Here is a 12,810-nt window from a genome sequence, read left to right as displayed (position 1 = left end):
TTGTAAGGGACTGAGAATACAAAAGTGAAATAGTGAAGCTTCAGTGTTTCCGAGCCATGACCAGACCCCTGATCTGCATTTACCTTTTGGCCCCAAACCTCAGGAAAGCAATTGCCTTTGGGGGCAATACAGTGCAGAATCATCAGATGGGCATTTGGACTTAAAAGGGTTAAATTTGGAGGACGTGCTTTATAAACCTGGTTTATGCCTTGAGTTCAGAAGGTTGAGGGACGATGTAATTGAGGTGTTTCAAGTTATTAGATGGAGTAGATAGAGAGGAAAGATTTCATGTGGCTGAAACCAGACTCCCCCTTGAGTTAAAATATATAAACTAGGCCAGAAATGTTGTCCACAACTAAAGTCCTGTGATGATTTGTGTCCTGTTTTTAATCTAGGAATGCTTTGAAATGACTCCTCAGCTGGCCAAAGGCCAGAATTTAAAACCGTTTCAACTAACAATGCGTATTCCAGTGATAGTAGATTCAGCGATGGCTTGTCTGAATTAAATGGCTTCAAACTCTTTCTGGGAAATACGTTAACCTGTGTGAAAACACTTGAAATGAAAATCGCTTATTGTCACGAGTAGGCTTCAATGAAGTTACTGTGAAAAGCCCCTAGTCGCCACATTCCGGCACCTGTCCAGGGAGGCTGGTACGGGAATCGAACCGTGCTGCTGGCCTGCTTTAAAAGCCAGCGATTTAGCCTGGTGAGCTAAACCAGCCCCTGGCTTTGGCTGATCTGTAGGAAGGGTTCTCATATGAAAACTTTAGCAATAACTAAACATCTGCATAAAAGTGCATGATGAATTGATACTATTTTTGTGTCCCATTTTGATGTCATTTCATCCAGGTTGGACATTTTCTAGAACTAAGCCGAATTTGAGCTGTGTATTTTAATCAGTAATAGCCACTTTTCATCACACACCATTTTCAGACAATGGTTTATTTGTGAAACAGTTACCAGATACCGCTATCATAATCCTGAAGAAATGTGATCAAAAACTATTAGTTTTCAATCTGGCTGAATATTCTTCTGTATTATCAGACCTCTAATGATGAGGATTAATAGGCGGCATGCAGCATAGTGATGAGCACTGAGACTGCGGCGCTGAGGACCCGGGTTCAAATCCTGGCCCTGGTTCGCTGTCCGTGTGGTGTTTGCACATTCTCCCCGTGTCTGCATGGGTTTCACCCCCTCAACCCGAAGATGTGCAGGTTAGGTGGATTGGCCACATTTAATTAGAGAAAAAAAATGAGAATTAATTGACTAGAAAGCCTGGGAACTACAAAAGCAAAATACTGCAGTGTTGGAAATCTGAATTAAAACACAAAGCTCTTTAAACACATAGCAGGTCTGGCAAACCAGTTAATGTTTCAGCGCAAAGACCTTTCATCATAACTTGGATGAGTTAGAGATATAATAGATGTAAAGGAATCAAAGTGGGAGGATTGGGGAGAATGGGAAAATGAATGAAAGAGTGCCTGTTTTTGGGAGGAATGCAGAAGAGATTAAATGACAAAGTAGATGATGGTGCAAGACCAACAAGATGCAGCCAGACCTGCTGAGTATTTTCAGCATTTTCTGTTTTAAGTCTGAGGAAAACTTAGACTGGTAAAGAGAATAAATGCTTTGTAGTTTTTAAGGTAAGTGCGATAGATTAAAAATGGTGTATGGCTTTAAGAGTCATTATTGGCATTGTGTATTGTTTTTCAGTCGCAATGCAGTCCAACATGACTTTTCTTTTCTTTTGTTTTCCCCCGACCCTTAGGTAGTGGAGAAAGTGTGACATTGGAGACAGTTGACTCCTTTATGACTAAACTCCACAGTATTATTGATGAGGATCCTCAACAGAATGAGAAGCTTGTGAGAAAGGTGCAAGAAATAGTAAGCAGCCTGGGCAACAGGTAAATAAATGTATTTACGCAAGAACTGCAAAACTTCAATCAAGTTGACTGCTGTCTGCATTTATTCAGTTTCTGCCAACTGCCAACTATGCTGGAATTAATTCTTTATATTATTTTCCACTGATCTCTTTTTAGGAATGGTTCAGAAGCATGATGTTTTAAATTTTTATGTAGTGTTAATATGATTCCATACCTTTCTGCTGAACCATTTTTTAAGCAAAGAATTGGAAATTTACAACAGAAGTTTTTGTACCTGTTTTATTTTCACCAGCAGTAATTTGGAATATTGCTAAAGCTGCAAATTACCTTTTTTATTGACAAGCTCGGAACCGTATCACTCCAACAGGTGGTAATCAGGGAACAATCAATTCTCATAACTTAAGTCATAAGTTAAGACTCAACCACGTTGCTGTGGGTCTGGAGTCGAGTGTAGACCAGGTAAGGATAACAGAGGCCATTAGTTATCCAGATGCAATCAGCAATGAGCATTAATTCATCCATTAATCTGGGTCTCTGGTTAAGTAGTCCAGTGACAATACTACTACGCCATCGCCTCTACCAGTCACTCAATAAAAAAAGAAACAATGTATCTTGTATTGGGTATTAATCGGAGATTCACTAGGTTAATCCCAGAGTTGAAGGGGTTGGATTATGAGGAGAGGTTGAGTAGACTGGGACTGTACTCGTTGGAATTTAGAAGGATGAGGGGGGATCTTATAGAAACATATAAAATTATGAAGGGAATAGATAGAATAGATGCGGGCAGGTTGTTTCCACTGGCGGGTGAAAGCAGAACTAGGGGACATAGCCTCAAAATAAGGGGAAGTAGATTTAGGACTGAGTTTAGGAGGAACTTCTTCACCCAAAGGGTTGTGAATCTGGAATTCCTTGCCCAGTGAAGCAGTTGAGGCTCCTTCATTAAATGTTTTTAAGGTAAAGATAGATAGTTTTTTGAAGAATAAAGGGATTAAGGGTTATGGTGTTCAGGCTGGAAAGTGGAGCTGAGTCCACAAAAGATCAGCCATGATCTCATTGAATGGCGGAGCAGGCTCGAGGGGCCAGATGGCCTACTCCTGCTACTAGTTCTTATGTTCTTATTGCTATGAATTTGAAATGGAATAAATGCTGTATTCTTGTGGGGAGAGTAGGGAAGGGTATTTGAAATGGCATCTGTGTTAAAGTAAGTTGCACTGTTTGTGTATTTACTGTTTATGCAGTGCTCAAATTACCATTGCTAGAGCAAAGTATTTTCTGACATAATGGAGAACTTGAAAGAGCGATAACCATTGGTACATTATGAAAAGATAGAGGTATTCCCGATGACAGAATAACATGGATAGGATTAAAGGATGGTGTTATATTTTTAGATTTGATAGTGGTCCTTTGTCGCGACTCGCTGCTCCATGAAGTTATTTAATGTGGCTGCATAATATCATCCCTAACTCGATGGATGATGATGATTTAATTGACCTGGGCAGAATCCTAATCTCCATTTTTATTGATTGTTTTGATGTGCTGTTCTAAAAGAAGCATGAAAACGTGCATTGCAGTTTAACTAAAATAATAATAAAGTTGAGGGAGGCCATTTGATTCCTCCAGTTCATTCTCCATCGTCAAAACCTTTGGTTAGCTTATGGTATCTGCTGTGCTTCTTGAACACCTTCACTTTCCGGTGCAAAAATTACTGCTAGTGTTAGTCACTATTTGTGCTTTGAAATTCAGAACTTTTGCCTTTTTTCCTGTGGTTTGATTTGAAATGTTGTACTCGATGACTCCTTTCTATTTTTCCTTGTATTTTATCAGAAGGTTTCCTTGAGGACAATGCAGAATATGGTTGGACAAAGTGCTTCATCTAAACCAACAGAGCTTTCTGTCCTCTGCCAAAACTAGTCATTAAGGATGTCTTGTCCTCTGTATACGTTAGCAGACTGTCTAAATTTGTATTTTCTTGTTTTAGTGATGGGCCTTAGAACAATATGAATTTCATCAGCGAAGATACTTCACAGATGTCCATGTTGGCTGCAATCCCAGCTTTTACCTTCTTCGAGCTTGATCACGAGATTGCTCTGTGAAGAAGGAGCAGGGACTATATTAGACAAATCTACAAGCCGACACATTGTTCAAGATCAAAGCAAAGGGATTTGACTGGACTAACAAGACTAAACACTAAATGCTTTTAAGACAAAAAAACTAACATTGAATTTTTTAAAAAGTAGGATTATCGGTTGAAAATTTAGTGACTAGGCTACTGAAAGCAATTTATTGTTATAATTACTACTTGCTTTGTCAACTATAGCATCATGCAGGTTGTGACCTCCGAGTTGATTTTGTAGTTTTTATTAACTTTTATAATTAGGATGCCTTTGTGCTTGCACATTCTATAGGTTTATATGCATTGTAAACCTAACTATAGAGTTAAGTTACATTCGTATTAAAATTTTGTAGCCAAACCTGAAACTGTTAGATGAGAAACAGAGTGTGCCAGATTTGAAAGCAGCTGTTAGTTGTGTGAAGGGAGGGATGTAGGTGGTGCCATTTGCAAGTTGATATAGTCATGTTTGTAACCAGTGAATTATAAGCTAATGATCTTTTGCCACTTGGAGCCAGCTTCAGGGAAAGGTTCTGGTAAAGTGAAATCTATCACAGATTCATTTCTTTTTTTTTTAATTTAGAATTTATGCCAGTTCATTTTCTTTCAAATTACGACTCTAAGCAGCTTAAATTATGTTGAGAATATTTTTTTTCTTTAGTGAGATAGAGTTTAACAAGCTTTCTGGGTGTATAGCAACAGTTGTGTGGGGTCGATATAGGAAAAACTCATATTTTGGATTATTCTACTAATGAGGTTTGGTTGACCGTAAAGATGATGGTGAACGTCGGAAGGTCTTCCCACTTATCAGAACTCTGACATGCATTGCTATCTCAAGAGTGATCCTTTCAAGTACGCTGTTAAACTAAGATATTTTTTCACACTAATAGCACAGTTGAGTGCAAAATCACTGGAGAGCAATGTACTGCACATAATACTGTTTTACTATGTACACAAATGTAGAACTAGGTAGACATTTATTTAAATGATTGTTACAGGGTAATAATATTTCCTATAATGTATTGATGGCTGTGATACAATTTGAGGTTGTTTTCAAATAGAGGGGGCCCAAAATGCAAATCAGTTTATGGAGACCATTTTATTGGCTGCATCTACCAGTTCCCCCTCTTTCCTGTATCCCAGCAGGCCACATTTTCTCTCAGATTAGGCCTTTCCTAACCTTAAGTTTGCATCTTTCCCCGGTTTCTCTCCTATCTTCTCCCCCACCAACCCCATCCCTCTCCGACGCCATTTTGTCTATGCTCCATCTCAATGTTTGAATCGTTCCAGTCAGGTTTCTTCTCCATTCGTAGTATCAAAATGGTTCTTATGGAAGTGACGTGTGACTGATAAAAGTAAATTATTCCTTCTCGACCTGTCTGCGACCTTTCAAACGGTTGACCACGCCATCCTCCTCTTGGGCTCCTCCAGTATCCTCGAGCTTGGTGGACTTTATACCCAGCTTTCAGTCTTTTCCATTGAATCGTAGCCAGAGAATCACCTGCAATAGTTTCTCTTCACGCAACCAGACCGTTACCTCAAAAGACACAGGCTCCCTTTCCCCCTGACTGCATCCATCTCTACTTTTCTTGACCTCTCCAATGTCTGTAAATTGCCAGACTACTTGACAGGCATTCAGTGCTCAAAGGGCAGAAATTTCTTCCAACTAAATATTAGAAGAACCGGAACCATTGCTTTTGGGCCCCTTCACAAAGTCTGTTTCCAAAACACTCTCTCCATTGGTCTCGCCAGCTGTTTCGGAGACTGAACCAGGTCGTTCACAACCTTGCTGACATGTCTGACCCTGCGATGACCTTCAGACCATATATCTGTACCATCACGTAAGCCACTTATTTCCATCTCTGTTTTTTAATGAATTTAGAGTATCCAATTCATTTTTTCCAATTAAGGGGCAATTTAGAGTGGCCAATCCACCTACCCTGCACATCTTTGGGTTGTGTGTGTGAAACCCACGAAAAACACGGGGAGAATGTGCAAACTTCACATGGACAGTGACCCAGAGCCGGGATCGGACCTGGGACCTCGGTGGCGGGAGACTGCAATGCTAACCACTGTGCCACCGTGCTGCCCCCACTTATTTCCATCTCTGTAACATTCCCTGACTCCATACCTGTCTCCGGTCATCTGTTGCTGAAGCCCTCATCTTGCCTTTGCTACCTTTTAAATTTGACTATTATAATACACTTCTGGCTGGTGTCCCATATTCTGCCCTCTGTAAACGTGCAGCCATCCAAAACTTACTGGCCTTGTCTGAACTTGCATAAAGCCCTTTTCATGTGACCTTTCATTTGGACACCACCTTGATTTTAAAATGTCCACCCTTGTTTTCAGATCTCTCCATGGCCTTGCCCTGCCCTGTCTCTTTAGCCTCTTGCAGCCTGCAATTCTCTAAGGTAGCTGCGCTCCTCCAATTGTGGCCAGCTCATCACTTTTAATAACTGCAACATTGGCAGGCATTCCTTCAGCTGCCAAGGTCATTCTTCCTCTTCACCAACAAAGCAGAGGATGTTGGAAAAACTCAGCAGGTCTGGCAGCCTCTATAGGGAGAGAAAACACAAGTTAACATTCCAAGTCTGCCTGACTCCTCTTCAAAACTCGAAAGAGGGATGGGAGAGAGAAAAATGTGTCTGTACACGGGATATTTTTAAAATAAGCGATTGAAGATGGAGGAGAGAGGTCACAGTCCAAAGTTGTTGAACTCCATGTTGAATCCCGAGGGTTGTAATGTGCCCAATCAGAAGATGAGATGCTGCTACTCCCGCTTGCATTGGACTTCACTGGGGCATTGCAACAGGCCGAGGATGGGCATTAGAGCAAGGTGCTGAGTTTAAATGGCAAGCAATATGAAGGTTTTCCCTTCTTTAAAACACTCCTTAAAAGCTACCTCTTTGACCAGATTGTGACAATCTTTCCTAAACATTTCATACGTGGATTGATGTCAAATTGTGTTTGAGAATACTCCTTTGAAGTGCTGGGGATGGTTTACTATGTTGAAGGGGCGATATAAGCACAAACTTACACTACTTTTTGAATAATCAGATTCTGTTAACTGCTGTCAGGAAGCTGCACTACAGGGTTCAGGCATGTTAGCTAAGAAGATTAACCCTACATCAAATTGTTGAGCACACCTACGTCATCTTCAGGATGGGTACTTTACAGAATGTGTGACTGATCACTGTTCAGTCATCCAGTGCTGCTGTGTATGTCACAGAATCCTGGTACAAAGTCTTAACGCCACTTAGTGAGTCACACTGAAGTATGTCTCTATGCTTGAGCGGCCATCTGAGCCTCCTTCATAAGTGCTCATTCTCCACACGTTTGCCAGAGCAGAGGACGGCCAGGTTATTTAAATGTGGGGTATCCCAACCGAGCTTAATTCTGTTTATTCCTGGTGATATATGCATGTACAAATCCGCCCCCGCTCAAGGGCAGCGAAGCCGGTATTAATTCTCCTACTTTCTCCTCAGAGATGCAAGAACACAGCAAAGAAAAGAGATCAGATGTATTAGCTTGCTGCTACTGTAGAAATCAGTGGGAGCCCATAGGAGAGCAGAGAAAAAAATTGCAGTGCATGTTGTCCATAGGATTCTGTTGCGGCTCTCATTATCCAGAGAGCAGAGGTCTGGGAGCAAGTCACCCACTTTCAGAACCTCACTTCATGATTGGCTTCGGACATTTGAGAATTGCACGTTTCTTCCTCGAGGTAAATATAGTTACTTCAAAGGATGTTCTTACATGCCGTGCTTAAACCTTTAACTAATTACTATTTTTTGTCATGAAAAGCTAGCACTGCGTTCAGGCACTTGTTGAGCAGGATCACAAGTACTCTTATTGGCTGTTTTTGCCTACGAACAAGTGGCTGCAAGGCAAGCAATTTATTGAGTTACTCAGAAAATTATTTGAATCAATGAAGGATATTTTCTGGGCCTGGAATGGTCCAATGGCTTTATTGCTCAGGTTTAAAATGACATCTGAGGTGAAGCAAAGGCAGCACTGTTATATTATTGGGAAGTATTCAGACTGAGTCCAAGTTCTATGTTATGAGTGGATTTGATCAAGTCCATGAAGAAGGTGTGAAGAAAAAACCCAAAGTATTCTACAATTCTTCATTGTGTATTTTAGTACAGTGTATGAGCGAAGGCATGAATATTTATTTACTGTTGAGCAGTTTTTTTGTTTTGTTTTGTGTGTTTTAATATCATGGAGAATGTTTACACTTGGATTCATTTATTGTACCGTTGCAAGGTTTTTCTGCTCGTATCTGTTACTGCCACAAAATGTTTAAAGCAAAATCAGACAAATTGCTCCAACATGAAGCCACTTAGCCCATTGCGCCTTAGTGCTTGCTGTGTAACGCTAATTGCTTTTCCTGTCCCCCCTTTATTTTCTGCTGCTTTATGTCCCAATCCTTTTGATGTTGCCTGCCTCGAAGGTCACTATTTTAACGCATTTGTTTTTCAAGAGTTTTATCCGTGATGCAGCACAAATGATCTTTTTGTATTAACTGTCTCAAAACCTTCCATAATTTTGAAAACCTGTAGTGGGTCCCTCCAGTACCCTTGTTTGTGGGTGGGGGAGCACGGCTTTTCAATCATTGTTAATATTTAAAGAACAAAGAAAAGTACCGCACAGGAACAGGCCCTTCAGCCCTCCTAACCTGCGCCGACCATGCTGCCCGTCTAAACTAAAATCTTCTACACTTCCGGGGTCCGTATCCCTCTAAAGAACAAATAAAAGTAAATTCCTGATGTAATCCTGTGAATTTTCCCTACCTTATCCTTTTTATAGTGAGGTGCGCACAGCTCTATGCCGTATTTCAAGTGGTGACTTAATTAATGCCAAGAACGCTTACAGGTTTTTACAGTGAATTCCCCATGACTCACTTAGAACCGAGAATCTCATTTTCCTATTGAATGTTTTTCATATCTACTAAAAATCTGTGGAGTAGTACCCTTGAATTGCTCTGTGAAATGTCATACGGCAAATTTTCCTCTCGAATGCTAGCGCATTTGGAAGGTGCTGGGTGAACTAAGTAGAAGAACAGAGGGATGGGCAGGGTAGTTTGTGGCCAGTGGCCCACAATGGAGCCTGTATAATTTTTGCCCCATTATAAATAGAAAGTCAGATGGGTTGCATTGCAGGCCTTTGATACAGCCCACCTGAGTTTCCTCTCTCTGCTATGCTCAGGTGATGCTTTGTGCCCAGCTGCTGAAGAGAAACAACATGGCTGCTACTGCTTAGGGTGGACAGCTTCCCCTGCTCTTATTTCCCCAATATATACAACCTCTCATTTTTGTGTGTTGAACTGCAGCGTCCATCCGCTATGCCCAATATGCATTCTATCTCTTTCTACAGTGTCTTAGCTTTCTTCCTGACAGTTTGTCTTGTCCCTAGTTTGACATCATTGGCAAACTTCAGCATCATTCTTGTGCCTGTTTCCAGGTAATTTAGATGCATGCAGCTTCAAACTTTATGATGGGTTACAAGAGGATAGATAGTTCAAGCATAGTGATGAAAGTTTTTTGTTGTATCTAGACAACATAATGGAAGCAAAGAGAGCGCTGCAAGGTGACTGGTTAATGTTAATGTTAGATTATTTTTTTAACAGATCTAAACACTGCTGTATATGCTGTAGTATGTACATGACATGTGAAAGACTTGGCTACATAGCAAGTCATGTTTGACTGTGACAGCAGTGTAATCTTTGGGATCAGTTGTATGATTTCAAGGATTTCTCCTGTTTTTGTATTCAGTAAGGACACCATTCAGTCTTGTGATTGATGTACTGTTCAAGGAATGTAGTGTGTTTGATTAATTCCAGTTAAGTGAATTTCCTTTACTTCATCACGTTTACTGGTGTTTATATTAACAAGCTGTTTTATCAGCTGTATTTGTGATTAATTTTCTAATGTAGTTCAGTGTGATGGTAAAAATGTAGCAGTTGGTTATACAACGTGCAATAAACATCTGATACTGTTTGTCTCAATACTTGAGGATTGATGATGCAAATGATTTTCATTTTCGTGACATATGGGTTTTGTTTAAATTTATATGTTAACAAATTTAGAGCAATAACTATTAGTATTCCACTCTCGGAGTTGGTGAGGGGATTCAGACAAGATCTCCAAAAAGTTATTTTTTTTAAATGGCAACAAGGTATGACTATTCCTGTATTTGGCACAGCAGAAGGTGCATCAACAAACTAATTACATTTTATATCTGATATTCTAATCACAATAGGGGTATCAGTCATGGGAATAAGGTGCCGGTGAGGGCAAACATCACCTTGATCTTGCTTAACGGCAGAACAGCCTTCAAGGGCCATATGGCCTATGCTTGCTCCAATATTTTTCTTCATGTTCTTATGCCAACTTGGGTTATTTGCTGAGCCAGGAGGTCCCGAGTTCAGGCACCACTTCAGATACTTGAGCGCATTATCTAGATTAATACTGAGTGAATACTGTGCTGTCGGTGCTGACTTTTCAGACAAATGTAATAAGGATATCAACAAGAGGCGTGTGCAGCCAGCTGGTGTGTGAAGATATTTGAGTAAGAAATTGCCTTCGTCTTTGAAAACAAACTACAAATCATCATCGATTTGGACCATAAATAAAAAGTACTGCGGTTACTAAAGAACACTGTTTGGCCGATAGATGAGAAATCAAGTTTGTCACCATCAAAAGTGATTTGTTGCTCCTGAGGTGACTAATTCGTCCCGTGACTCATGAAGATTGTGGTCAGGAGTTTATCACTGATTTAAAACGGCCGGAGAGATGTGCAAAAGGTATGTTGATTGGGCATTTAGCTCAAACGTTGAAATGGATGGCTGGATGACTGTAGGAGCATTGTTAAAAATGTAGGCAACCATTGATGGAAATGGGCGTCAGCTATCGTGTCTCTGATGGACATTTTTCCATCTCATGAGGAACATAAAACATTTATAGTGATAATCAAATATTTCTTTTCTAAATCAGTTGCTGACCTCATTGGCCAGTAGCTCATAGGTGGGCGGGTTTCCACCCAGCAGCGGTGTGTGGTCATTGATCTTGGGTAAGGTCTATCTCTGTCCACTGAGTGCAGCGGGCCATCCCTAAAGGACGCAACGTGGGGCTCGAACCAGCCCACCTCTCACCAAATGACACTCCCGTTTCCTGCATTAAATATACCCGTGGAGGGAATCAGCCGCACTCTGAACACGGAGTTCAAATCCAATCACTCTTCAAAATTGCCGTCGGTAATTTTGCTTCCCAGATATTTATTATTGTGATAAATGTGTCTTTTCTCATTTAGGCCATTGTTAAATTCTGGCATTGCTACCTCTAAAGATCAGCCCAATTTTTTTGTTTTAAATGAACAACTGATATTACAATGTGTTTCACCTATCACCAGGCCAAGAATCATATTACAGCTTCATTTCTTGAAAGATCAGCTCATCGTGAACTTATGAGAGTCCAAGTCTGCTGCTTCACCCAAACCATTAAAAATATCTCACAGCAATTTAAATGTGCAGAAACGAAATTGCAGTAATTTTATCAATAACGCTGTGGAGCAAAAACGTTGCAAAGGTAAGCACGCGCACAGTCACAAAATGCCAGACCAGAAGCATGGATATCCTGCGGTAAGCTACTTAATGGGTTTGTAAAAGGATGTTTTCCATTTTTAAATCATATTCGTATCATTATTTTCTATTGCATCTAAGGTCTTGAGTGCTCTGGGTAAATTAATTCAACAACATTTTGTGTTGCCGGATCCTGTGGGTAAACCTGCCACTTCAATCCTGAAGTAAAAATATGGATATTAATCCTGTTTGGGGGAAAATAAATCATAGGGAAGAAAATTAAGCAGCAAACTGATGCAGCCTGATTCACTGCTATGGCAACGCTGCGTTTTGAAGAATGCATTTTGAGATCTTAGCTATTTGAAGTAAAACATTGATTCTTGCATGTGTATTCATCCTCCCTATTTAGAAATCAAAACCCAAAATTATACTCCCAACATGTGAAAATCTATTAACAGCATCCTCCATAGTAGCACTGCACACCAAGAAATCTCATTTTCATTTCATTTCAATAAAAGTGGGAATTGGACAAACCCTCCACTTGTTCCCGTTGTGCCTAGCACAAAAGAAGATGTTTTTGGAGGCCAAACATCTCAGCATCAGGACTTTGCTGAAGTCCCCAGGGCAGTGTCCCAGGTCCAACCATCTTCAGATGCTTCATCAGTGACCTCCCGTTCAATAAAAGGTGAAAAGTGGGGATGTCCGCTGTTTTAATACCATTCGCAGATTCTCAGATACTGAAGCAATCCACGACTACATGTAGCAACACTTTGTCTGGCTTTAGCTGATAAATGGCAAGGATTATTCGTGACAATTGCACACAAATGCTGGGTAACCATTGGCAAGAAGAGAAAGCCGAACTACCTCCTCTTCATAGTCACTGGCATTGCCACTACTGAATTGCCTGACGATCATCATCGAGTGGTCATCATTGACCTGAAAGTTAACTGGGTCATCTACGTAAATATGTCGGCTACACAAGCAAGTCCGAATATGGATGTATTTTGCAGTGAGCAACCCACCTGGTTTCTTTCTACAATCTACCAGGCACCAGTCTGCAGTTCATTAGGATACTGTCCAGTTGCCTGCATGAGTGCACTTCTAACAACGTTCAAGAAACCACCATTCAGGACAAAGCAGCCAACTTGTTTGGTACCTCATCCACGCTGGCACACAATGATTACACTGTGTACCATCTACAAAATGCACGACAGAAACTCGACCAAGTCGACGACAGG

The 12,810-nt window shown here is 40.6% G+C and overlaps 1 protein-coding gene across 3 annotated transcripts in view; it reads left to right on the top strand.

The window, feature by feature from the left end:
• LOC119970141 (SWI/SNF-related matrix-associated actin-dependent regulator of chromatin subfamily E member 1-related-like) overlaps positions 1–10,002 on the top strand; it is a 90,863-nt gene extending 80,861 nt beyond the window's left edge. For all 3 annotated transcript variants that reach the window (XM_038804226.1, XM_038804227.1, XM_038804225.1), the window contains exons 9-10: positions 1,769–1,904; positions 3,862–10,002. In XM_038804226.1, coding sequence (XP_038660154.1) covers positions 1,769–1,904; positions 3,862–3,874 — 149 coding nt within the window. In that variant the 3' untranslated portion in view covers positions 3,875–10,002. The remainder of the gene's footprint in view (positions 1–1,768; positions 1,905–3,861) is intronic.
• The last annotated feature ends 2,808 nt before the right edge of the window (positions 10,003–12,810 follow it).

Source organism: Scyliorhinus canicula, chromosome 8, assembly GCF_902713615.1.
Source record: "Scyliorhinus canicula chromosome 8, sScyCan1.1, whole genome shotgun sequence".
Taxonomy (NCBI): domain Eukaryota; kingdom Metazoa; phylum Chordata; class Chondrichthyes; order Carcharhiniformes; family Scyliorhinidae; genus Scyliorhinus; species Scyliorhinus canicula.
Note: the sequence above shows the minus strand (reverse complement) of the source record. Positions and strands in the feature narration are given on the sequence as shown.